General features: G+C 51.5%; 4 protein-coding genes and 1 long non-coding RNA gene across 9 annotated transcripts; 4 read left to right on the top strand and 1 right to left on the bottom strand.

The window, feature by feature from the left end:
* The first annotated feature begins 8,134 nt into the window (after nt 1-8,134).
* Nucleotides 8,135-12,208, top strand: LTA (lymphotoxin alpha). The gene is made up of 4 exons (XM_077904743.1): nt 8,135-10,204; nt 10,615-10,719; nt 10,805-10,910; nt 11,154-12,208. The coding sequence occupies exons 2-4, from the start codon at nt 10,624-10,626 to the stop codon at nt 11,564-11,566; spliced, it is 615 nt and encodes a 204-aa protein (XP_077760869.1). The 5' UTR covers nt 8,135-10,204; nt 10,615-10,623; the 3' UTR covers nt 11,567-12,208.
* A 1,290-nt stretch (nt 12,209-13,498) lies between these two features.
* On the top strand, nt 13,499-16,244 carry TNF (tumor necrosis factor). Its single transcript, XM_077902662.1, has 4 exons — nt 13,499-13,900; nt 14,446-14,491; nt 14,671-14,718; nt 15,018-16,244. The coding sequence occupies exons 1-4, from the start codon at nt 13,715-13,717 to the stop codon at nt 15,437-15,439; spliced, it is 702 nt and encodes a 233-aa protein (XP_077758788.1). The 5' UTR covers nt 13,499-13,714; the 3' UTR covers nt 15,440-16,244.
* A 2,285-nt stretch (nt 16,245-18,529) lies between these two features.
* On the bottom strand, nt 18,530-20,666 carry LTB (lymphotoxin beta). Of its 2 annotated transcripts, XM_077904721.1 has the most exons (4): nt 20,158-20,646; nt 19,690-19,741; nt 19,439-19,510; nt 18,530-19,056 (listed from the first exon to the last, which is right to left on the bottom strand). In XM_077904721.1, the coding sequence occupies exons 1-4, from the start codon at nt 20,320-20,322 to the stop codon at nt 18,602-18,604; spliced, it is 744 nt and encodes a 247-aa protein (XP_077760847.1). In that variant the 5' UTR covers nt 20,323-20,646; the 3' UTR covers nt 18,530-18,601. The 2 variants fall into 2 exon arrangements, with proteins under 2 accessions (XP_077760847.1, XP_077760848.1); XM_077904722.1 differs by lacking the exons at nt 18,530-19,056; nt 19,690-19,741 and having other exon boundaries at nt 20,158-20,666.
* Nucleotides 19,189-22,159, top strand: LOC144317802 (uncharacterized). Its single transcript, XR_013383755.1, has 3 exons — nt 19,189-19,314; nt 19,812-20,106; nt 21,708-22,159. It is a non-coding gene; the product is annotated as an uncharacterized LOC144317802 (long non-coding RNA).
* A 1,554-nt stretch (nt 22,160-23,713) lies between these two features.
* Nucleotides 23,714-25,333, top strand: LST1 (leukocyte specific transcript 1). 4 transcript variants are annotated; one of them, XM_077904727.1, is made up of 4 exons: nt 23,849-24,001; nt 24,374-24,475; nt 24,639-24,661; nt 25,120-25,333. In XM_077904727.1, the coding sequence occupies exons 1-4, from the start codon at nt 23,974-23,976 to the stop codon at nt 25,252-25,254; spliced, it is 288 nt and encodes a 95-aa protein (XP_077760853.1). In that variant the 5' UTR covers nt 23,849-23,973; the 3' UTR covers nt 25,255-25,333. The 4 variants fall into 4 exon arrangements, with proteins under 4 accessions (XP_077760856.1, XP_077760854.1, XP_077760853.1 ...); XM_077904729.1 differs by having other exon boundaries at nt 23,883-23,983; XM_077904730.1 differs by lacking the exon at nt 24,639-24,661 and having other exon boundaries at nt 23,714-23,983; nt 25,097-25,333.
* The last annotated feature ends 142 nt before the right edge of the window (nt 25,334-25,475 follow it).

The following is a 25,475-nucleotide window of genomic DNA, read 5'->3' as shown; positions in this document are numbered from 1 at the left end:
AGCCCTGAGAGAGGGTGACCAGAATAGCCCCTAAAGACGGTGAGGAATCACTAAGGGAGGGAGGTGGGGGAAGCGGTTAGAGAAGTAGGGCAAGGGAGGGGTGTGCCAAGCAGAGACCGGGCAACTACATCTAATGCTTCAAAGAGGTCTAGTAGGGGAAGGTTGAAAGATCCTTTGGGTTCAGGAACTAGACAATTACAAATTTTGAGAAAACAGTTTCCACTTACCAGATGGGCAGAAATCGCTTTACAGAGGTTGAGGAATGAGTGGGAGGTGAGGAAAGGGAGGTGGTAGGTACAAAGTCATAGAATGGTGAATATATAAGACAACTAAGAATCATCTCTAGTTCAACCCACGAATTCTACAGATGAGGAAAATTTTACCAGTTCCCAAAAAAGTGGGTAGTTAAGGGGGCCTACTCTCTTAAGACATCACACAGAAAAGGAAGGTGAGAGATAGAATGGATATTTGCGAGAAAAACAGAGTCCAGGGAACTATTTTCAAGAAATAAAACTGGGGACTCTTGGGTGGCTCAGAGGTTAAGCATCTGCCTTCAGCTCAGGGCCTGATCCCAGGTTCTGGGGATCAAGTCCTATGTCAGGCTCCTTGCATGGAGCCTGCTCCCTCTGCCTGTGTCTCTGCCTCTCTCTGTGTGTGTCTCTCATGAGCAAATAAAATCTTTAAAAATAAATAGATAGAAATAAAACTGAACATGTTTGTAAAATGAAAGCAAGATGCATGAAGAGAAACATACTGAAAATGTGGGGAAAGAATATAGTAAAGACACAGGAAGTGGATTACAGAGTACAAAGGATCAGCCTTGGACAGAAGAAAGAGTCTTGGAGTCAAAAGAAAAGAAAGATGGGGTGCCTGGGTGGCTCAGTTGGTTAAGCATCTGCCTTCAGATCAGATCATTGATCCCAGGGTCCTGGGATCAAGCCCTGCACGGGCTCAGAGAAGAGTCTGCTTCTCCTTCTCCCTCACCCTTTGCCCCTCCCCCTGCTCATGCTCTCTCTCGCTCTCTCTCAAATAACTGAAAAAATTTTAAAAATAAAATTTAAATTTAAAAATAGATGAAATATAAAGTAGAGGAAAAGGGAAGAAGTGAAGAGGTCAGCTTGGATGGCCGTAAGCTCAATGAAAGAGATGACAGCATCACCAACCGAGAGGAAAGAGGTAAAGTTGAGGTGTAAGAGGCTCAGAGAACATTGCGTGCAGAAATGTAAAAGGGAATCAAGAAAGAAGGATTGAACTGAGAAATACTGAGAGCTCTCTGATGGCAAGGGTTAGCAGAAGGCCTCTTTTGGTGACATGACTCTCCTGCACTATGTGGCAACCTTGGAGAAAGCCTCAAGAATAAGACCACTGAGTTCATCCAAATCAAGTTTTTCAAGATCTTGGTAGAACACCAAGTGCTTCTAAAGTGCTTATGAAGGGGTGTCTGGGTGGCCCAGTTGGTTAAGCACCTGACTCTTGATTTTGGCTCAGAGTCATGAGATCAAGCCCCACGTTGGGCTCTGCCCTAGGTGCAAAACCTGGTTAAGATTCTCTCCCTCCTTCTCCCTCTGTCCCCTCCCCTGCTCATGCACTCTCTCTCTCTCCCAAATACATAAATAAGTGCTAGTAAAAGTAGTTGAAATTTTTGACCATGCAGTGCAAATTAAACCATATGGGCAAGGAAAACAAGGAAAGAAGAGGAGTTGGAAGCCTTGGTGAGAATGGGGAACTAATTTGTTGGGGAAGAGTAGGGGGTATGAAAGTGAGTGGTCATGATGAGAGGGAAAATTCAGAGTTCAAGATCTCAAAGATGTAGCCCTTCCAGGTGATGCTGAGGTCTGAAATACAACCTTGCTCGTGGGTGCCTAAACAGGAGCAGGGAAAGAGGCTATAAAGTTGTTGTAATTGAGAAATTTTAAGGCACTGAGAGGACAGTGTGAGACTCATTCTGCGTGGTTTTGATGTCTCTAAAGATGTTGGTAGGGATGAAATATGAAGAAGAGCTGAGTTAGGTATAAAATTGTTAAGGGTGTGATAAAGATGGTGAAGACTGTGCTGTACAGATAGTAAGAGAATGGCAAATGCAAAAGGCATGGGCTTCAAGAGGAGAAAAGGAGGTTGCTAATGGTGCTGAATAGTGATCTCTCCTCTGCCCCGGTAGGGACAGAGGACCTTGTGATTGGAGGAAGGAAGAGCAGTGTTCACCAAAGAGAAAAGGAGCATCATTAGGGTAAATCCAGGTTTCGTGGTGCCAGAGGAAGACTCTTTCAAAAATGAGACAGAGAATTTGAATATATGAGGAGTTCCATCAAATATTGTGAAATTGGCTGAAGTGTCCCTGTCAGGTAAGAAGTCTAATCCAGAGAGGTTAGATCCCAGTGAGACTTCAGGAGAAGACAAGGTCTGGAGGAGTTTTGCTTCTGGAGATAGGAGATTGCTGCTTCTGGAATTTAGAATGGAAGGGACATAGCATTTATTACGAGGGAAGAAACATTAAGTACCTTTTTAAAAAAGATTTTATTTATTTATTCATGAAAGACACAGGGACAGAGAAAGGCAGAGACGTAGGCAGAGAGAGAAGCAGGCTCCATGCAGGGAGCTCGATGTGGGACTCCATCCTGGGACCCGGGGATCATGCCCTGAGCCAAAGGCAGACGCTCAACCGCTGAGCCACCCAGGCGTCTCAAAACATAAATACCTTGAAGGAGGTCTCAGGGGGATGCACAAGACAAAATATGTCTTCCAGTTGCATGGCTTTAAATGCCATCCTCATGCTGATGACTTCTAATGTTGTCTCTCTAGCTCTGACCTTGCCTCTGAAAGCCAGACTCCTATCCAACTGGCAAGTGAAATCTCTACTTGGATGTCTGCCCAATGGATTTTTTTAAAGGTTGTTTTTTTTTTTTTTTGAAGATTTCATTTATTTATTCGTGAGAGACACACACACAGAGGCAGAGACACAGGCAGAAAGAGAAGCAGGCTCCATACAGGGAGCCCGATATGGGACTCCATCCCCAGGACTCCAGGATCACAACCCAAGCCAAAGGCAGATGCTCAACTGCTGAGCCACCCAGGCATCCCTACCCAATGGATTTAGACTTAACATATTCAAAATCAAACTTTTGGTTCACCCACTTCATCAGAATCCGTGTCCCAGTCTCCCTATCTTCCATCCCCACACACATCCACTCAAATTGAACATCAAGTCCTGTCAATTCTACCCCTGAAATATATCCCACATTTGTCTACTTCTCTCCATTTCCACGTCTGCCACCATCTTCTCTCTTCCTATCACTGCCATTGCCTCCTAACTTGTGTCCCTGCTTTCATTTTTTTCCTTCTACAATCCAATCTAGACACAGGATCTTTTTTTTTTTTTTAAGATTTTATTTATTTGAGAGAGAGTGTGAGTGAGAGAAAGAGAGCAAGAGCAGTGGAGACACAGAAGGAGAGGACGAAGCAAACTTCCCACTGAGTAGGGAGTCAGATCTAGACTGTATCCCAGGACTCTGGGATCATGACCTAAGCTGAAGGCAGATGCTTAACCGACTGAGCCAATGAGGCACCCTAGATCTTTTAAAACCCTAGGATCTGGGATCCCTGGGTGGCGCAGCAGTTTTGCGCCTGCCTTTGGCCCAGGGCATGATCCTGGAGACCTGGGACCGAATCCCACGTCGGGTTCCCGGTGCATGGAGCCTGTGTCTCTGCCTCTCTCTCTGTGTGTGTGTGTGTGTGACTATCGTAGATAAAAAAAAAAAAACCTAGGATCTTTGAAAAACACAAATCCAATCACCTCTGCCTCACTCCATTCCATCCTCCACCTCCTCCCCAGTCCTCTTTCCCCTCTTCCCCCTTATACACAAGGATACATACACACTGACACCCTGCTTCTCATGATTTATTTACCTTTGAATGGCCCTGCATGGGGATCCCTGGGTGGCGCAGCGGTTTGGCACCTGCCTTTGGCCCAGGGCGCTATCCTGGAGACCCGGGATTGAATCCCACATCGGGCTCCCGGTGCATGGAGCCTGCTTCTCCCTCTGCCTATGTCTCTGCCTCTCTCTCTCTCTCTCTCTCTCTCTCTGTATGACTATCATAAATAAATAAAATAAAAATTAAAAAAAAATGAATGTCCCTGCATGATCTGGCTCCTGCCTTCTCTCTCTGACTCCATCCCCTACCCCGCTCCCACTGTCTCTCTGCTCCAGCCACACACCAGCTTCCTTTCTGTTCTTCAACACCCCCTGCTCATTTCTACCTTCCAGCTTTTGCAGTAGCTGTTCCCTTTGCCTGGAATGCTTCTCCCCTAAATCTTCACCTGGTCACTCTTACCTGTCATTTGGGTCTTAGCTTAAATGCCACTTACTCGGAAAGGACTTCCTGACCACTGTGTCTAAAGTAGTTCTCTGCCACTCCTCACATGTCCTCTATTATTTCCTCATAGCACTACTTATTGACTTCATCAGGGTATTTCCTTTATGCTTTGCTTTACTAGGATGTCTGATTTGCTTGCCACTATATCCCTATTGCCTAGAACAGTGCCCAGCACATAATAGGTACTCAAAAAACCTTCTTAAATTGGGGCCAAAAAAAAAATGGGGCCAAAAAGAAATTCTTAAATGGAGGGATGGATGAATAATGGAATAAAACAAGAGAAAGCCCAACTTTAGGTTTGAGGCTTAGATTGGACTTACCTGTAGAATCAGGTTTATTTATTTATTTATTTGTTTATTTTATTTTATTTTTTTTTTTTTAAGAATCAGGTTTAACTATAGGGTCAGGTGTGGGGATGAGTTAATTTCAAGATTAGCTCTAGGAAACAAGGTTGGGTTAGTTTAGAGGATAAGTTTATTTTCAGGTTTATTTATTGGAATGTATTTAGATTTGAGGTTAGGGTTGAGTTTGAGTTGCAATTTGGGTTGAGGTTAAATTTGAGTTAGGGTCAAAGTATTAAATCCCAATTTAGGTTTTGAGGCTAAGTTCAAGTTTGAAGCTAATGTTCAAGTTTCAACCTCATTTAAAGGCCTCAGAGATTTCACTAGTTCTCCATAGAGCCAACTGTAAAGACTGTATGTCCCTGAGTTTGGGGCACAAGACTCCAGTCATCACCCCTCCCACCCAGGGAAAGCCCCAAACCAACTGCTGGCCTCCCCAAGAAAGAAACCAAATTTCACACAACCTCCGAAACTGAGATTGAAACCAAGATTGGTCCATCTCGAGGAGCGTCCTTCAGCACATCACAAACGCCTGTGACACTGAGCCTCAGCCCAGTCTTGCCCTTCCTTCCTCTCTGTCTCTCATGTCCTATCACTCCTTGCCTTCCCCTTTTTGTTCCTCAATGCCCTGTCTTCCTCTCTGACCTAAGTTTCTCCCTTTCTCGGTTTCTCACCATTAATTGCAACACTGTTTTATATTTTAATATAACTGAGGTCACTTAGTCCATCAGCTCCTACCATTAGAGACGCAGAAAGAGACAACAGGAAGGAAAAGGAACCCCAGAGAGAGAGACACACACACAGAGGAAAGGAAAGGAGCAGAGACCAAGAGGGAAACTAACAGTGACATAAGAGACAGTAGGTTAGGGATCCCTGGGTGGTGCAGCGGTTTGGCGCCTGCCTTTGGCCCAGGGCGCGATCCTGGAGACCCGGGATCGAATCCCACGTCGGGCTCCCGGTGCATGGAGCCTGCTTCTCCCTCTGCCTGTGTGTGTGTGTGTCTCTCTCTCTCTGTGATTATCATAAAAAAAAAAAAAAGACAGAGACAGTAGGTTAAAAGAATTAAGAAGAAGCCAAGTTACAGACTAAGATTTTTTTTTTTTAAGATTGATTTCTTTATTAGAGAGAGAGCATACGCAAGAGCTCAGGGGAGGGGCCGAGAGAGAGGGAGTGAGAGAACTCAAGCAAACTCCTCATTGAGCATGGAGTCCAACATAGAACTCCAGCTCACAACCCTGAGATCACAACCCGAGTGGAAACCAAGAGTTTGATGTTTAATTGACTGAGCCAGTCCCCCTCCCAGACCAAGATAATTAAAAGGGACATCTATGGCCACTCTTCCTCCATCACATCTGGTCAGCCCCCAAGACCTGTAGATTTTTCCTAGAAACTCTCTTGTCCTTTCTGTCCTCCTGCTGCCTCCTCATTTTGTTATCTCCTTGCTGGATTATTACACAATTTTCCTGACTGCTCTCCACATTTTGCTTTTCCCTCCAGCCCCTCAATTCCTGTACACTAATCCATTCTTCATGCAGCTTCTAGACTCATTTTTCTGATGTACCAAGTGAGACCCTCTCTCACTTAAAAATTTTGGTGGCTTCCCATCATTGTTAGAATGAAACAAAAACTTTTCTTGGTTTTAAACCCTTCAGAATGTGTTCTCAGCTTCCCTCGCAAGCCTCATCTCTACCCCTTCTATTTGTACCCAAAGTGTGAATAAAGTGAAAGAAAAAAAAAAGTGAAGAAATTCAGCTTGGATGGCCAGAGCTCAATGAAATAGATGACAGCATCACCAATTGAGAGTGAAGAGGTAAAGTTGAGGTGTAACAGGCACAGAGATTTAGAACATCTAAGATAGAGAACCCACAGGACTGTAATGGGGAATCAAGAAAGAAGGATTGAGAAATACTGAGGGCTTTTTGAGGTTAGATGGCAAGGGAGAAGGCCTCTTTTGGCTTCATAACTCTCCTGCAATGTATGGCGACCTAGAAGAAAGCCCTAAGAATGAGACCATTGAGTTTACCCAAATCAAGTTTTTCAAGATCTTCTTGGTAGAACACCAAGTGCTACTAAAGTGCTTATGAAGGGGTGTCTGGGTGGCTCAGTTGGTTAAGCACCTGACTCTTGATTTTGGCTCAGGTCATGATCTCAGGGTCGTGAGGTCAAGCCCCATGTTGGGCTCTACTGAATGTGGAGCCTGCTTAAGATTCTCCCTCTCCCTCTCCCTTATGTCCTGCTCAGGCTGTCTCTCCACAGTTAATGCCTGACACCCACCCACCCCCAGGCCAAGTTCAACGGCTTTTCTATGGACTGCCATAAGCCCACTATCACACTTTTTATTGCAATATCTGGTAACTTTCCTATTTTCCACACTGGTCTTTGAGCTCCTAGAGGTCATGGGGACCGTCTTTCAAACCTGTAACCTTGATGCCTTGTGCAATATGCTCAATAAACATTTGTGAAATAGAGAGAAAGCTAAAGAGGTAGAAGGAGAATGAAAAGAAATAATACTCTTATTGGACCAGGAAGGCATGAAAGACAAAGAGCCTCAAGAAGGGGGAGGAAAGGGGATCCCTGGGTGGCTCGGCGGCGGTTTAGCGCCTGCCTTCAGTCCAGGGCGCGATCCTGGAGTCTCGGGATTGAGACCCACGTCGGGCTCCTGGTATGGAGCCTGCTTCTCCCTCTCCTGTCTCTGCCTCAATCTCTCTCTATGTCTATCATGAATAAATAAATAAAATCTTTAAAAAAAAAAAAAAGAAGGGGGAGGAAAGCAGGAGAAATGACTGATACAAACCCTGAATGCTACTTATGTGTGCCACAGGGCACCAAGACCACTCAGAACCTTTGTGCCAGAGGAGAACAGCAATATGCCCAATGCCATAGTGGGGGTGGGGGTGGGGGTGGGGGGGCTTTAGCCATTTAAAACCCTCAAAGATGAGGTTTAGCATCTGCCTTCAGCTCAGGACATGCGTGATCCCAGAGTCCTGGGATCGAGTCCCATTTGGGCTCCTTGTGTGGAGCCTGCTTCTCCTGTCTCTGCCTCTCTCTGTCTCTCATGAATAAGTAAATAAAATCTTTAAAAATAAAATAAAATAAATAAAACCCTCAAGATGAAAGCATAACAACACCAATAAAAATGGTGATACTTGAGAAAGCCAGTTGTGATTTTCTCAGTCTTCTAAAACATGGATAAAATCATACTTAGAGGGATGCCTGGGTGGCTCAGCAGTTGGGCACCTGCCTTTGGCTCAGGGTGTGATCCCACAGTCCTGGGATTGAGTCCCACATCGGGCTCCCTCATGGAGCCTGCTTCTCCCTCTGCCTACGTCTCTGCCCCTCTCTCTGTGTCTCTCATGAATAAATAAATAAAATCTTTTTTAAAAATCATATTTTAAAAATCATATTTAAAAAAAATGTTTTTAAATTATATTTAGAAACCTTGCTTTTTTTTACATACAAATTAAGTGAAAACTGGCTCATGTATCAGAATGTTCATATCGACATCTTTCAGAGTAACCAAAAACTAGAAACAAACCAAATGTCTCTCAACAGAAAAATGGGCAAATAAGTTAGAGTATATTCACACAATAGATTGCTGCATCATAATGAAAAGCAACAACAAAAACAACATACTGAACATGCAAATCACATGGATGGATCTCACAAACATCATGTTGAGTGAAAGAAGCCAAACCCAACAAGTACATTCTGTATGACTTCATTTATATGACATTCAAAAGCAGAGACAACTAATCTATGGTGATAGAGGTCAGAAAGTGGTTGGTTATCTTTAGAGGTTATCAACTGGGAGGGAGCATGAGAGAACCTTTTATAGACCCAAAAATATGTTGAACTGGGTGGTGACTACATGAACAGATGGAAAAGCTCATCAGGCTGTAAATTTAACAGATACGTACCTTACTGTACCCAAGTTAAAAGGGGGAAATCTTTTTTTTTTTTTTTTAATTTTTATTTCTTTATGATAGTCACAGAGAGAGAGAGAGAGAGAGAGAGAGAGGCAGAGGGAGAAGCAGGCTCCATGCACCGGGAGCCCGACGTGGGATTCGATCCCGGGTCTCCAGGATCGCGCCCTGGGCCAAAGGCAGGCGCCAAACCGCTGCGCCACTCAGGGATCCCAAAAGGGGGAAATCTTAAACATTATACTGGTGCTGCAAATGCAGCTTCCAGACGAGTCTTTCAGAGTTGACCCTAGCTCAGTACCCTCAAGCTCCTCCTGCCTTCCCTCCCTGTAGAGAACTTTGGAAGTTGCTACATTCCTTAATCCCAGAGTGTGTGTTTGTTTGCGGTTATATAAATCCGATCTGGAGTGGGGGGGTGCGCCTGGGTGGCTCATCTAGTTAAGCATCCAGCTCTTGGTTTCAGTTCGGTCATGATCTTGAGGTCTTGGAATCAAGCCCCACTTCAAGCTCCACGCTTGGCAGGGAGTCTGCTTAGTTGGGATTCTGTTTCTCCCTCTCCTTCTGCCCCTCACCCTGTTCACACACTCTCCCCACCTCCCCCACCTAAATAAATGAATAAATAAAATATTTAAAAAAAAAAAAAACCTGGGGCACCTGGGTGGCTCAGTGGGTGAGTATCTACTTTTAGCTCAAATAATGATCCTGGGGTCCTGGGGACGAGTCCTGCATCAGGCTCCCCATGGGGAGCCTGCTTCTCCCTCTGCCTGTGTCTCTGCCTCTCTCTCTTTCTCTGTTTCTCATGAATAAATCAATAAAAATCTTAAAAAAAAAAAATCTGATCTATGGAGGTCACCTAAGGTGGGGTGAGGTGAAGGACATTCTTCACGAGTGAGATGAGACTTCATCATATGTGAGCCCAAGGCAATATCCCTAAGTAGGGGAACCATGACATTCATCTTCCAAACCAGGACACTTTTGAGAGCAAAAGGGAGATCCATGAACATTTTCACCAGGACAACAGGCATCAACCAGAATGTCCCAGGCAAAGGGATATATAATGCAACTTCTTGATCTAAAACCTGCCAGACGGCCAGGAAAGTACACACACGGGGACAAGTGTGATTTGAACCATTTGGGACAAGGCTGGGGGTATACGAGGAGGAAATGGGCACAGAGAGTAGCCTGTGATCAATGGTGCAGAGGTGTTCTATATAATGGCTCTTCAAGGAACCTGGCCTCCAGCCCACGCCCCAGCTGCTCCCTTCCTCCTCTCCGAATTGACTGTCCCTTCTCTGGAACTCCTGGGCCTGACCCCGCTCCCTGGCCCTCCCAGCCCACGGTTCCCCTGACCTGCTCCCTTTCCCAGAACTCAGTCGTCTGAGCCCCCAGCCTGTGGTTCAGTCCTAGGCCTCAGCCTTTCCTGCCTTCGACTGAAACGGCAGCATCTTCTAAGCCCTGGGGGCTTCCCCGGGCCCAGCCAGGGGCCTAGAACCCGCCCGCCTGCCACGCTGCCACTGCCGCTTCCTCTATAAAGGGGACCCAGGCGTCCGGCCCAGGCACCCAGCCTAGCAGGTGAGACTCTCCGCCCGTCGTCCCCGTGGGTGGCAGACCCCGCTGGGCACTCTGCCCCTCTGCCTGCGCCCCAGCCCCCCAGTACCTCCTGCCTGGGGCTGGGCCTGGGTGGGTTCACTGTCGGTTTGTTCCCCTCCCTCTGATGCTTCATCAATCAGACTTTCTTCTCTGTCTCTGTCACACGTTCTCTGTTTCTACCACATACCTCTCTGTTCCCCTCTCGTGTCTGTTTCTCTTTCTGTGCCCCCCTTGTTCAGCCGGGCTTTCCCTGACTGCATCCTGTTCCCTTCTCTCGCTGCCCGGTCTCTCCCGGGCTCTGTCCGCCGGCGGGAGGCCCGTCCTCCGCCCCCCAGCCCCGCCCCGCTCACGCTCACCGCGCGGCGCACCACTCACCGGCTCTCTCCCTGCAGGTTCTCCCCATGACACCACCTGGAAGGCTCTACCTCCTGAGGGTGCGCAGCGCCCCCGTCCTCCTCCTCCTGGGGCTGCTGCTGGGACTGCCGCCTGGGGCCCAGGTGAGGCAGCAGGAGAATGGGGGCTGCAGGGGTTGTCCAGCCACACTTTGGGCCTTAAGCCACCCTCCACCCTTTTGTCCTCTAGGGGTTTCCTGGTGTCGGCATCTCACCCTCGGCTGCCCGGACTGCCTACCAGCACCCTCAGAAGCACTTCATACAAGGCACCCTCAAACCTGCTGCTCATCTTATTGGTAAACAGCACCTGGCGCTCTGGACATGTGGCTCCCAACTCTCCTCCCACACCCCCTTCAAGGGACCAAGCATCTAGTGCACTTCTCCCCTAACTTCCCCCACCCTCCCACATAGAGGTATCCCACTCCCATCTGTCCTCCCAGCCACCCCCAGGAACTCAGCCCAGTACCTTCTTCCTCAGGGTTTAAGACTGCTGACACCCCAGGTTCTTGACCCCTCCTGTTCCCTCTTTCTCCTCCTAGGAGACCCCAGCATCCAGAACTCGCTGCGCTGGAGAGCAAACACGGATCGTGCCTTCCTCCGCCATGGCTTCTCTCTGAGCAACAATTCCCTCCTGGTCCCCACCAGTGGCCTCTACTTTGTCTACTCCCAGGTGGTCTTCTCAGGGGAAGGCTGCTTCCCCAAGGCCACCCCCACCCCACTCTACCTGGCCCATGAGGTCCAGCTCTTTTCCTCCCAGTACCCCTTCCATGTGCCTCTCCTCAGTGCTCAGAAGTCTGTGTGCCCAGGGCCACAGGGACCTTGGGTGCGCTCTGTGTACCAGGGAGCTGTGTTCCTGCTTACCCAGGGAGACCAGCTATCCACTCACACCGATGGCATCTCCCACCTACTCCTCAGCCCCAGTAGTGTCTTCTTTGGAGCCTTCGCTCTGTAGAAAAATCCAGAAAAAAAAAATTGGTTTCAAGACCTTTTCCCCATTTTGCCTCCATTCTGACCACTTCAAGGGTCACCGTGCCTCTCTTTTGACCCTTCCAATAGCCTCAAGTCTCCCCTGCTCGAGTTACCTGGAGCTTCCAAAGAAGGAATTCTAAGGCACTCCAGGGGACCATACCTCCCTTCAGCATACCCCAATGCTAGGCTGAGGAGTTCGAGTTCTGCCTAGAAATTCCTGCCGGTTCTCCAACTGTCCTACCAGTCTAAGGAGGACCTAGCCATGGACATGGAGGGGGCAGACACCAGGAGGAGCTTGGGTGGATAACAGAAGGCAGGGGAGGGGGGATTATTTATGAAGGGGAAAAAATTAAATTATTTATTTATGGAGAATGGAGGGAAGGAAATAATAGAAGTCCACCAGAAGAGAGAGAGAGAGAGAGAGAGAAATATGCCCAAGAGATGAAGAGCAAGAGAACATCGGCATAAGGATAACCCAGTGAAAGAGAAACCAAGCATGTCTGAGACACCAGGGAGCTCTAGAAGGAAGCAAAGGACTCTTCAGATCAACCACTGCTTGACTAGACATCCCATGAGGAGACATCTGCACCTTCAACGAAGCCCAATAAACCTCTTTTCTCTGAAATGCTGTCTATGTCTGTCTGTCTGGGAGGGGAGAATTTTCCTGGTCTCAAAGAAATGGAAGGGGGACAGGGGCCTCAGAAGAGACAGTAACTGTGGAGCTGCAAGGAGATGAAGGGGCCTAAGGAGCTTGGGGGGCGAGGGGGGATGTGGCAGGATCACAGGGGTGAGGCAGCCAGACTGCTCAGGGAAACTAAAGGATAAGCTGGGAAGAGAAAGGAAAAATAAGAGCCCAAGGTCTGCAGGAGTGGAGGTCAGGGCCCGGTGGGCTCAGACGGCTAAGTGTGGAGGCTCAGAGGAAAAGGGATTACAGGAGTCCTCTGGGGAGAAGCGACCACACCGAAGGCTGGGCACAGGGACCCTCTGGAAGAATGGCTGTGCAAGGGCCCTAAGGAATGGGAGACCCCCAGGTTAGGGGGGTGGGGAACATGGGAGACATTTTAGGAGACATGGTCACGGTCACACAGAGGGGCTCTGACGGCTAGGGCTATCTCCAGAAATCTGGGGGCATGGAGTTCTTTGGGACACAAGGCCACACACAGGAGCTCTGACAGAGGAGAGCTCATGCAAAAATCGGGGCTCAGAGTCCCTTGGAAGCCAAGACTGAAACCAGCACTGCTCAGTTCCCGGTCAGAATGAAAGGAGAAGCCTGCCCTCGTGGGGTGAATTCCCAGGCTTGATTTCGCTCCCACAGGGGCTGCCCCGGGTGGGTCCCTGCCATTTACCGCCCCTCCCCAGCCCATCAGGGATCCCATCCACATCTCCAGCCTCATGCTCCCTTCTCTCAAGCTCCCTTCCCCCCCCCCCAGGGACCCAACACACGTGTCAGGACCCTGCATAGCTCCCCCTCCAAGCTCTCTCCCCACCAAGGACTCAGCTTTCTGAAGCCCCACCCCTTGCACCTTTCTGGCTCTATACCTACCAAGTCCAGTCTGGAAATCAGAGGAAAACAGGCCGCAGACCTGAACCTCAGGAAAAAAATGGAGGGAATGGGAATTGGGGGCAGAGGGAAACTGGGGTCCAGTCTCCAGGGTCCTACACAATGTACACAGCAGTGACTGGCCCAGGAAGTCTCCCTCAGAATCCGAGGGGGGCGAGTAGGAAGTATCCTTGATGCCTGGGTGTCCCCAACTTTCCAAACCCCCGCCCCCACGATGGAGAAGAAACCGAGACCGAAGGTGTAGGGCCCCACCGCTTCCTCCAGATGAGCTCATGGGTTTCTCCACCAAGGAAGTTTTCCGCTGCTTGATTGAGAGCCTTTCCCCGCCCTCCTCTCGCCCCGCGGGTATATAAATGCAGCTGTTTGCACACCCAGCCAGCAGGAGCTCCCTCAGCGAGGACACCAGGGGACCAGCGGGGAGAGAGCACGCAACTCCAGAGGCCCCTGGAAATAACTTCTCAGACGACGCCCCCCCAGACAAGCAGCCAGGCGATTCTCTCCCTCTAATATACAAGGCCCCAGGGCTCTACCGTCTCCCCACTGGACTTGAGCCCCTCTCAGAAGCACACCATGAGCACTGAAAGCATGATCCGGGACGTGGAGCTGGCCGAGGAGCCGCTCCCCAAGAAGGCGGGGGGCCCCCCGGGCTCCAGAAGGTGCTTCTGCCTCAGCCTCTTCTCCTTCCTCCTCGTCGCAGGGGCCACCACACTCTTCTGCCTGCTGCACTTTGGAGTGATCGGCCCCCAGAGGGAAGAGGTGAGTGCCCCACGGAGGACTTGGCTCATTCTCCCGCCAGGGAGGGTGGTGGTGCTGGTGGGGACCATTGAGAGAGGAAAATGTGGAGAAAGATGGGGAGGCAGAAGGAGATATGGGGAGAGATGGAAGAGGGAGAGCGAGGAGCACATGGAAGATGCTCATGGATTGCTTCTTGAATGAATGAATGAATGAATGAATGAATGAATGATGAATGAATGAGCACGCAGACAGACATATGTAAAGAGAGATGTGTGGAGAGATGTGGGGTGTGGGTAGAGAGATGGGGACAGAACAAGTGATATGAATAAAGATGGTGAGACAGAAAGATATGGACAATATGAGAGAGAGATAAGGAAAAATGTGAGAAAAGAGATAAGGAAAGATGAAGGTGTCTGGCTCATGGAAGCCACTCCGCGAAAGTGTTGTGATATGGATGAATGGACAAGGGATGGATGGGAGAGAAAACTAAAGTCTGAGCTGCATAAGCTGTTTCTCCTATAGGGGTGACTTGCTCTGATGCTAAACCTCCTTCTTCTCCCCAACAGCTCCCAAATGGCCTCCAACTAATCAGCCCTCTTGCCCAGACAGTCAGTAAGTATCTCCAAAGCCTCTCTCCTCATTCTGACCTTGTGTGGGAGTGAATCCTGGGAGAGAAGCAGGAGGGAGATTCAGGCACTTGTTTGAGGGGAGGAGGCATGGAGGTCAAAGTAGTGGGACCTTTTCCAGGAAGCTTAAGGATCTCACCATTTTCTTTCCTCTTCCCTCCTCAGAATCATCTTCTCGAACCCCAAGTGACAAGCCAGTAGCTCATGTTGTAGGTAAGAGCTCTGCGGATGCAACTGGGTGGGGGATGGGGAAGCACATCGGCTATTGAGGGATAGGATTTGGGGGCTGACCCCAGGCTGAGGGTAAACAGACCTTAGAGGTGGTATGAGAGGGACTCACTGGCCTTGAGGCGGATACTCAGAATCTCATGGCCAGATGGTATGTGGGAAGGCAGAGGGGACAGGAACCGGATGTGGGGGGGGGGGGCAGAACCCGAGGGCCAGGATGTGGAGAGTGGAACTGACAGGGGTCACACTGACTCACCCCTCTCTCCTTCTCTTCTTCCCTCCAGCAAACCCCGAAGCTGAGGGGCAGCTCCAGTGGCTGAGCCGACGTGCCAATGCCCTCCTGGCCAACGGCGTGGAGCTGACAGACAACCAGCTGATAGTGCCGTCAGATGGGTTGTACCTCATCTACTCCCAGGTCCTCTTCAAGGGCCAAGGGTGCCCTTCCACCCATGTGCTCCTCACCCACACCATCAGCCGCTTCGCCGTCTCCTACCAGACAAAGGTCAACCTACTCTCTGCCATCAAGAGCCCTTGCCAAAGGGAGACCCCAGAGGGGACCGAGGCCAAGCCCTGGTACGAGCCCATCTACCTGGGAGGGGTCTTCCAACTGGAGAAGGGTGATCGACTCAGCGCTGAGATCAATCTGCCTAACTATCTGGACTTTGCCGAGTCCGGGCAGGTGTACTTTGGAATCATTGCCCTGTAAGGGGGTAGGACGTCCATTCTTGCCCAAACCGACCCTTTGATCACTCACTTCCTCTGACCCCTCACCCCCTTCAGGCTTAGAAAGAGAATTAAGGGCTCAGGGCTGGGCCTCAAGCTTAGAACTTTAAACGACACTTAGAAACCTAAGATCCAGGGATGTGAGACCCCGATGACATGACACAGCACTGGCCACCACCAAGAATTCAAACCAGGGCTTCCAGCACTCACTGGAGACCTCAGGTTTGGATCCCTGAATGCAACTTGGAATTCTTGGAATGTGGGGGTCAGGGAACCTTCAGTTCTGGCTAGAACACTTCAGAACAACCCTTGAGAAGATCTCAACTAGAATCTGACATGAGTGGATCTCACACCTCCCTTTCGTCATATGTTCCCAGACTCTTCCTGAGAAGGAAAGCCCAGTGACTCCCACGTGGAGCCAGCTCTTCCTATTTATGTTTGCACTTGTGATTATTTATTATTTATTTATTATTTATTTATTTACTGATGGATGTATTTATTTGGGAAGTTGGGGTGTCCTGGAAGACCGAACGTAGGGGCTGCCTTGGCTCAGACGTGTTTTCTGTGAAAACGGAGCTGAACTCTAGGCTGTTCCCCCTGGCCTCCTGGCCTCTGTGCCTCCTTTTGCTTATGTTTTTCAAAAATATTTATCTGATAGAGTTATCTAAACAATGCTGATTTGGTGACTGACTGTCGCTACATCGTGGAACCTCTGCTCCCCAGGGGAGTTATGTCTGTAATCGCCCTACTGGTCAGTGGCGAGAAATAAAATGTGCTTGAAAAAGAAACACAGTCTCTTTCTTGGAATTAATTCTGAATCTTCCTCTCCTCCGGGGTGGGAGGCCACTCCCTGAAGTCCTCTCTCTATAAGCCTTCAGATCCTTGAACCTGGGGCGCCTAGGTGGCTCATCCAGTGGGTTGAGCCTCTGACTTCTGATTTTTGGCTCAGGTTGTGATCTCAGGCTGGTGGGATCGAGCCCCATGTCTCTGCAGGGAGTCCGCTTCTCTTCCTCTCTCTCTGCCTCTCCCTCTGCTCACTCACACGTGTGCGCTCTCTCTCTCAAATAGATGAAGAATTTTTTTTAAATCCCTGAATCCATATAAAAAATGCAGAGAAGAGTTTGTTTTTGTTTTTATTTTTTAAATGATCCCTAGGCACCTAGGTGGCTCAGCGGTTTAGTGCTGCCTTCAGCCCAGGGCGTGATCCTGGAGACCTGGGATCGAGTTCTGTGTTGGACTCCCTGCATGGAGCCTGCTTCTCCCTCTGCCTGTGTCTCTGCCTCTCTCTGTCTCTCTCTATGTCTCTCATGAATAAATAAATAAAATATTTTTTAAAAAATAAAAAATAAATGATCCCTGAACACGGTCCCCACTCACAGGACTACTGAGGCTCAGGAGACCCTCCGTATAACAAAGCCCTGTCAAACAGGCCCCTCCCCCAGGAAACTGAAGCCTGAACCTAATACCTCTCCCTCAGGGCGTGGGAATTTCCAACTCTGGGAATTCCAATGGGGAAGTCCTGCACCTGAAATGCTCAGGTGAGGTTTCCTGCTGTTGCTGCCTGTAGGAGAGTCTGGGAAGGGCCACATTCTCAGGCATCTGAATCACAGCCAAAGGACTTCCAGATATTCAGATCGCCTGATCCTAGGCTCCCCAGCAGCCCTAACTGTACAACATGAACCAGTTACTCTGCCTCATCTACCCACCAAAGACAGAAACACATCCCGCAAATGGGTCCACAAAAGAAGAGAAGGCCCAAGCTACATCTGAGCACGTAGCATAGCACTTGGCATAGTAACCACTCAGTGAATTCTGACTTTCTATCTGCTTTCATCTCTCAGTGAGTGGAATTGAAGAGACGAAAGAAAATTCAGAAACAGGAATAGGATACGGGTGAAGGACTCACATAGCAGCTCTCACAGATGTTCTTGGTGAATATGAGGGGAGGGTCATGAGGTAGATGGGCTGGAAAGAGAAAAGGGCCCTCTCTCCTCAGGAATTCCTAGTTCCTGGGCAGCCCAGGTGGCTCAGCGGTTTAGCGCCGCCTTCAGCCCAGGGCGTGATCCCGGAGACTCGAGATCGAGACTCATGTTGGGCTCCCTGCCTGGAGCCTGCTTCTCCCTCTACCTGTGTCTCTGCCCCTCTCTCTCTCTCTCTCTCTCTCTCATGAATAAATGAACAAAATCTTTAAAAAATAAAAAAAGGAATTCCTGGTTCTTCTGGAGACAGTCGAAGATCCAGAGGGTGGGAGCCCCACTGGATTCAAGCCCGACAGCTCTGGCAGCAAGGGGAAAACTGTGTGGTATGACGCAGGGGTGGGATGGCTCACTGGAGTGACCTAGATAGGGCCTCCTCCAGCCGAGAGCTGAAAGTCGGTCATGGGGTGCATGGGGTGAGGGGACTGCTGTTACTCGCCCTGGGGCCCCCACACTTGCCAATGATATATGGAAAGCAGACCTGAAGTGTGAACGAGGGGTGAGGACTTTCCATCTCACCCTGGACAGGGCCAGTGGTCCCAGAGTTTCCTCCTCCCTTTCCTCTCCAGGCTTACCCAGCCCCTATCTTTCCACCTCCTCCCTCACACCCAATGAGCTATAAGTTTTTCTTTGGAGGGCAGTTGACTGGGTAGTGGCTGAAGGGGCCTTTGGGCAGCAGGGAAGAAGTGCTAGGCCCTCAGGGCTTCATTCCTTCTCCCCCAGCCCTGTTGCTCTGGGGAAGCTGCTAAGCTTCCCCTGTCACCATCCTGCTCTCTGATGAGAGGGACGCCAGAGAAAAGCCTGCCCTGTGGAGTCTGGGGAGGACCAGGTGGCTCTGAGAAGAAGGTGCTTGGAGATGCTTCGGGGTTTGAGGAGATGCCCTTCTTCCCCCTTCCCACTGGGCTAGTAATGCTGGGGCAAGTTCATTCAGAGGCAGGAGGTGGGTGGGAACCGAGCAGATGGGCTTCTCAGAGGGCAGAGGCCAGAGGAAGGGATACGAATTGTTTCAAGCAACCAGAAAAAGAGAGCCTGTGGGGACACCTGTGTAGCGCCCCGACAAGACCCGGGCGCAGCGCGGCACCTGTGTTTGGCAGCACTAGAGCTTTACGGACTTTATTCTCTTGGGGCTCGCCAGCAGATTCCAGACGGGCCCCTACACTTCCCCGGCCTCAGCCCACCATCACCGCCCCGAAGAAGGTCTTCCCCCGGCGGTAGTCCACCATATCGGGGTGACTGATGTTGACGTACACGCGCTCGCCCCTGCGGAGCTGTACCAGGCCGCCGAAGCCCACGCTCGTGTACCAGAGCGGCCCGTACTCGCGCGGCCGGGCCGGGCCGGGGGCCGGGGTGACGGTCTCCGCGCCCTCCAGCAGCAGCTCGGGAGACCCGGGCCCGTAGGCGCCCCCCGCGCGGAACAGGCGGCTGCGCAGCGTCACCGGGGGGTCGGGCGGGCCCCGGCCGGCAGGGGGCGCCCGGCCCCGGTAGCCGACGTGACAGTAGAGGTAGTAGAGGCCGTCCCGGGGGAGCGCCAGCCCCTCGGCGCCCGAGAACAGCGTCCCGCTCCTCAGAAACGCCTCCTCTTTCTTCGCCTCCCAGCCGAGGCCCTGCCCCTTGGTCCAGGCGCCTGCGGAGAGACGGGCCTGTCGGCGCCCGGGGCCGGCCTGGAGGAGCGGGCCGGGCCGGGGACGTCGGGGTGCGCCCGGGACAGCACGCGGGCGTTTACGCCCCCGCAGGCAGCGGCCGGCGCGAGAGCGCGTGGGCGCCCCCGCCGCGGCGACGACGGGCAGGGGCTGGGGCCCCGGGGGCGGGGCGGGGCGCGGAGACCCAGCCGCGTTTTGCCTGCTCCAGGACGGGAGAGGCTGGGATGCGGGAGGAGAGGAAGGTGGGCGCTGTAGGGCCCAGGGGGGTGATGCAGGTCCCACTCCGAGCCCCGCAACAGCAGAGCAAAGGGAGTCTAACTGTGACGAGCAGAACCGGCCCCCTGGGACCACCTATGAGGTCCTTACCTATGAGGTGGGCGGCGGGGAGCCTGGAACTGAAATCTGCTTCTGCTTCCTCCTCTGGCAGCTCCTGTGACCCTGGAAGAGGGGAAGAGTCCACTATTGGGGCCCAGGGTGGTCATCCATGCGTGGTGCCCCTGAGAGGACAGGGTGTCCGGGTGGGATTCCAGAGGAAGAGTACATCGGGGTGCAGATACATGGGACCTGGGCATCCCTGAAAGGCTGGAGCAGGGGAGGGGAAGATGGTCTGCTCTTACCCAATCGCTGCTGGGCCTGGGCCTGCATCCCCGGGTCAGCGGTCCTGGTTACCTGAGCAGGTGGGGTCACAGTGCCCAAAGTTCAGTTTTAGCTGACGCCAGCCCCACCCCTCCCATCGCAGACTCAAGCTCCAGGCCTGAGGTGGATTCCCACCAGTCCTATCCCCAGCACACATCTCCCTGAGAGCGCCAGCAAGTGAGGCATATGGACTTGGTCAGAGATGGAGGGCTGAGGATGTGATGGGGAGAGGAGAGGAGATAGCCACACAAGCAGGAAGGAGCTTGGAGCTAGCAGGACACAATAGCGTCACAGAACATGGAAGGAGGACCAGCAAAGAGACAGACAAGGCATCCCCACCAGGCACAGCCAAGCCAACTGAGCAGGATGACACAAGAGACCCCCAGGCATCGAGAGAGGTAAGTGGGCATTAGCATACAGCCCTTCTAAGGCTGGCTGCATCTACTCACCAGTCCTCCTCCTGGCTCCTGGGGCACCAAGGCCCTCACAGCCAAGACAGTGATAGGCACAGCCAGCAGCAGGGTCACCAGGGAAGTGGCTCCTGCCACAGCCAGCAGGAGGCAGCCCTTCCCCTGGGGCCTCCTACCCCAGCCCTCTAGCCACAGTGCCCCCATTGAGACTGAGCTAGGGCCAGGGCAGGGGGGCTTTCATACCTAAGGGGTGGGGCCACCCCCTCCCCATAGACCCACACACCTGGCTGGGACTTTCCCCACACCCCTGCTCCCCTCACCCAGCTTCCTGTTTACCCAGAGCTGGGGTGGGGCAGCTGGATGTCAGGTTCTCTGAACTGGGGAAGGAGTTGGGGTGAAGAGACAGGCCTGCAGGGTAGAGCTGGAGGGGGCCTTAGAGATCTTCTGGCTCAGCGGGGAGAGATGATAGCTTACAGAAAGGCAGGAAGGAAAGCTGCATGAGGAGAACACCCAACTGCATTTCTAGGGCAGTCTGCATTCTTCTACACCCCAGTGATGGGTGCTGGAGGGAGGGCTGTATCCACATCCTTGAGGTCAAGCGCTGCAATAGGAGGACAAAAACTGAGGTCTTGAGGGATGGATATCTGGGTCCCTGAGAAGAACTTATGCTCGCACTGGATTGATGCCCCCTTCCATCCCCTCACTTACCCCTAACGCCCAGAGCTTGCTGAGAAGCAGAGTTAAGCCAATCCACAGAAATAGTAGGTGAAAGGGGCCTCAGCCTCCCCACTGACTATTGACTCACTGAGGAGTGATGGAAATGAGTATTACCTCCCTTGCTCCACAGAGTGTAGACAGGAGAGCGATGGGGGCATGGCCCCAACTCCTAAGAGCTTCACTGTCTAAAGTGGGCCCCATCCATGTTTATGAATAAATGAAGGAAGGACAAATGAATGAATGAGGAAGCAAAATAGAGCAGCAATGAATGGTATGGTAGACAGTGCAGTGGGAGTTGAAGGGAGGAAAGACCAGGTCCAAGGAAGTTGGAGGTGGTCCCAGATCATGTCCCCTTCTTAATAACATCTCTGGGGATCCCCGGATGGCACAGCGGTTTGGTGCCTGCCTTTGGCCCAGGGCGCGATCCTGGAGACCCGGGATCGAATCCCACATCGGGCTCCCGGTGCATGGAGCCTGCTTCTCCCTCTGCCTGTGTCTCTGCCTCTCTCTCTCTCTCTGTGACTATCATAAATAAATAAAAATTAAAAAAAAATAAGATCTCTGCAATTAGGTAATAGTAATAATAATGTAGCTGTTATACAAATAGCACGTAGCATGTGCTTGCCACCGATCCATGCACTTTATATATAGTAATTCTTTTAATCCTGACAAAAACTCTACGAAGAAACTGAGGTACAGAGAGGTAAAGGAACTTATAGAAAGCCACGCTGTAGTGGCAGGGTCAGGATTTGAACCCAGGCAGTCTGGCTCCACAGATTTGACCACAAGACAGTTAAACACACACACACACACACACACACACACACCCTGAGTTTTTACATTTTAATGTATGTAAATCTTAACTTCCTCAGAACCCCAAAAAAGAAATGAGGAAATAAAAGCTGGATTCGAATCACTGATAAGCATGGTAAAAGGTTTAGAGGTAAGATGTGTACTGATGTCTGCAACTTTGAAAGGTATCCATAAAAATGAGATAGATTGATAGGTATGTGATAAAGCAAATATAGAAAACTGTCAATTTTAGAATATAGGTGGTAGGGATATGTTCACTGTAAAATTATTTCAATTTTGTTCTGTTTGAACATCTTAATAATAAAATGTGTGGGGAAATAAAACCCTGAATCTTATCCTGCTGTCCAACACGGAGGACACTGTGGATGGGGGGAGAGGGAAGAAATGCCAGAAAGTTTCTGAATGTGAAGGAGGAAATGTACATGCATATGAACGCAGGCATGGATGGCACCTTACCTCCTCCCTCAACATGAGTTCTCCAGTCTCCACCCTCCTTTTTTTTATTTTATTTTATTTTATTTTATTTTATTTTATTTTATTATTTTATTTTATTTTATTTTTTAGTCTCCACCCTCCTTAAGGACTCCAGCACCCATCTCCTTCTCTATCTCAGTGCCACTAACAGGCCTTCATCCAGGTTACTGTCCAGAAGTTCTCAGATCACGGCTTTTATTTTTGTGCTCAACATCAGAATGCTGCCTCCTACAGGAAATCCACCTAGATTGCCTACTCTTCTTTTCCAACCCCAACTTGTCATCAGCTTTCTGTCCTAGACTCTCAGCAGTACTGAGGTACTCCTATGCATCTAGTCTGGCTGCCTCTGACTCTGTCCATCAATCAGTCAGTCAAGTGCCCTGCTAGATACAGCCTCAGAACACCAGGCAAGTTACCCCCAAACTACCAGTGCTCCCATTCTGGTGTGGGAGCCTGGAGGTGTGTCTACACATATACATTGGGATCATGAGCTCACAGCGGATGCAGTGTGAGGAGTAATTGAGGGAAAGTTAATCAGGAAAGGTACCTAGAGAAGGTATACACTCATGGACTACTAGCAGGCTCAGCAGGCTGGCTGGAGCTGAGGGGGATTATAGGCTTGGTTATGGTCCTAGGAGTCTGAAAGGAAAGATGTCATAACCCCAACCTTCAAAGCCAAATTTCCTCTCCTGACAAAGCTAGGGAGGTATCCAGACTGGGGGAGACGGTAAAGCCAGAGGAGGGGCAAGAATGTCTGAAGTGGCAACACCTCTCCACCCAGACAGCTCTGGCCAGTCTGGAGTCTCTACCCGCAGGCCACAGCTTTGGATAAGCTGGGAGAGAGTAGGCACCCTGGTAGGGAAAATGGGGGGGGGGCAGCCACACCCCACAGTGAAGCTAAAATGAGGGAAGAGAGTATGGCTTTTGAGGTTCCCTGAGCCCTGGAGGCACCTGCTGTCCAGCCTCTGTCTCTGCTCCCCAAAGAATTAAATACAATCTACTTCTGCTCCCACTTCCTCTCATGTCTATCTCAGGCCCTCCTCTCCACCTGTGTTTCTGCTCCACAGTCCACACACACACCCCACAATTCCTCCTGAACCTAGGAGGGTCCTAGTTGCCAGACCCTGGTCAGTGCAGCTGGCTCTGGTGGCATGAAGTCAGCAATCCCCTCTTTGCCCTCAAACAGGAACCAGTGGTTGCAGGGCAGGAAGTGCCTGAGGGGAAGTTATGGGGCCCACACGCTCCTCCATGCCACACTTCAGCCCTTGCAGGGTCTGCCCGTGGGAAGTGGCTCTCCACACCAGCCAAGTGGGGCCCTGCTCTCCTCAGTGGCTCTGGCTGAGGGGCGGCCCCAGCTGCCAGGTAGCACTGGATACCACCCTCCCCACTTTTCACTAGTCCACACATATACTGGAAACCCTGTTCCTCCTCTTCCATCAGCCCCTCACCAGAACCTAGAACTACCCAGTGCTGGAGAGGCCCCTAGGAACCACCTCGTCAGTCTAGGGCAGAGGAAGGGGGGTGTGCTCTAGATTCTGGGGTTCAAGGCCATTTGTGCCATTTCTGGGCTGGACCTGCTCCTAAGAGTCTGGACTCAAGTTTGGGTTCCTCATCAGGCAAAAGGGGCACCTTTTGATACCTATGTTGTGGGGATTAGCAGTGACAAATGGAAAGTGCCCAGATCAGGGTTGGCACATTAGTGGGGCTCCTCAGCCTTGGGACAGTTGTAATGAAGGGCCCCACGTCTTACACATGAGGAACTTGAGGCACGTGATGTGGCCCAGGCCACTTAGCTGAGCAGAGCAGGGCTACATTTCCTGACCTCCGGGTCAGTCTTCAGTGCTGGACCTAATGACAGTTTGTGAGAAATGGAGAGAGGGTAAGGAAACCCTCTGCCCAGGGAGGGTGGTGGGGAGAGAGGATAAAAGGCAGTGTATGTGTACTTTTACACATAGTAGGTGGGCAAGGGACCTCTGTGGGGAGACCCAGGGACAGCAGGGGTGGCAGTGGGAAGCCTTCGAGGGGTGAGCGGTCGTCATGCGTAGGCCTGAGGTCGTAGGCCTGAGGTAACCCATGAGAGATGGGCACCTCTGGTAGAGGTGAGGTAACCCAATCCAGGTTGAAGAATCCCAGCATGTTTCTCTGCCTCTAAACTGTTGGGGGGGTTGCAGAGACACCCAAGGCTGAGCAGGAGGATGAGCAGGAGGATGGGGGAAGCCAGAGGGACAAACGGGTCTCCCCTTCCCTGCAGGTTTATGCCCTTACCTATATGGCGGGAGCTTGGGGCTGGGGGGGCTCCTGCTCCTGGCTGTGCTCATTCTGTCCGCCTGTCTGTGTCGGCTTCATCGGAAAGGTGAGCCCCACCTTTACCCTCATTCGCCCCCCCCCCTTTCACAGAAGTCCCTGTCCCATCCCATCCCACCCGCCCCGAGACGGAGAGTGCAAGTGAGGAAACACCCTCTGGGCCGGGGCGGGAGTGGGGGCGCCGGCCTGCTGAGCTTCTTCTTTTCTTCCAGTGAGGAGGCTGGAGAGGAGCTGGGTGAGTCCGGACCGGAGGCGGCGACGGCGGCAGGACGGGCCGAGGGCCGCGAGGCGAGGCGAGGCGACACAGGGGAGGGAAAGCAGGGGCATGAAGGAGGCGGAGGCGGGAGAGGAAGAGGCAGACAGAGGGACATAAGAGAGAACTGGTGTAGGGAAAGGAAAAGGGGGCAAGAGAGAGGAGACAGAGTCAGAGAGACAGAGAACCAGAGAGAGAGAGAGAGAGAGAGAGAGAGTGGGCTAGAGAACGAGAGGGAGAGTAAGGGCCACGGAGCTGGAGCTGCGGGGAGAAGAGGCGGGGGGGGGGGGGGGGGGGGGGGGGAGCGGGGCCTTAGGCGGCTGAGGCGGGGCAGGGGGCGCTGGGGGCTGGGCTGGGCAGCAGCCTGCGGGGAGGCGGGGAGGGCCGGCCCAGGGGGCTCCTCCAACCACCTCCCAGCAGCACCTTGTCCCTGGCCCCAGGCCCAGCTCTCAGAGCAAGAGCTCCACTACGCATCTCTGCTGCCCGTGCCCTGCCGTGAGGGACCCGACCTCAGCCACAGGGAAGGCTCCAAGGAGGACCCCGGCACTGAATATGCCTGCATCGCCAAAAACTAAGCCCCCCGAGCTCCCCCAGCCGCCTCCCTGAACCCAGGAGGACCCTGTGGTCCATGCAGTAAACACCATGATCTCGCCACCTTCTGTGTCTCAGTCTTCTCAGTCCAATTCAACTCCATCCCACCAAACAGCACCACCGTCAAAACCTAAGCAACTTATCTCCCCACCCATTCGGTGGTCCAGGAGTGATTCCTCGGGCAAAGAACGGTGTTGAGGGGCCC

The sequence above is a fragment of the Canis aureus genome, chromosome 7 (assembly GCF_053574225.1).
Source record: "Canis aureus isolate CA01 chromosome 7, VMU_Caureus_v.1.0, whole genome shotgun sequence".
Classification (NCBI taxonomy): domain Eukaryota; kingdom Metazoa; phylum Chordata; class Mammalia; order Carnivora; family Canidae; genus Canis; species Canis aureus.
This window is presented reverse-complemented; position numbering and strand designations above follow the sequence as displayed.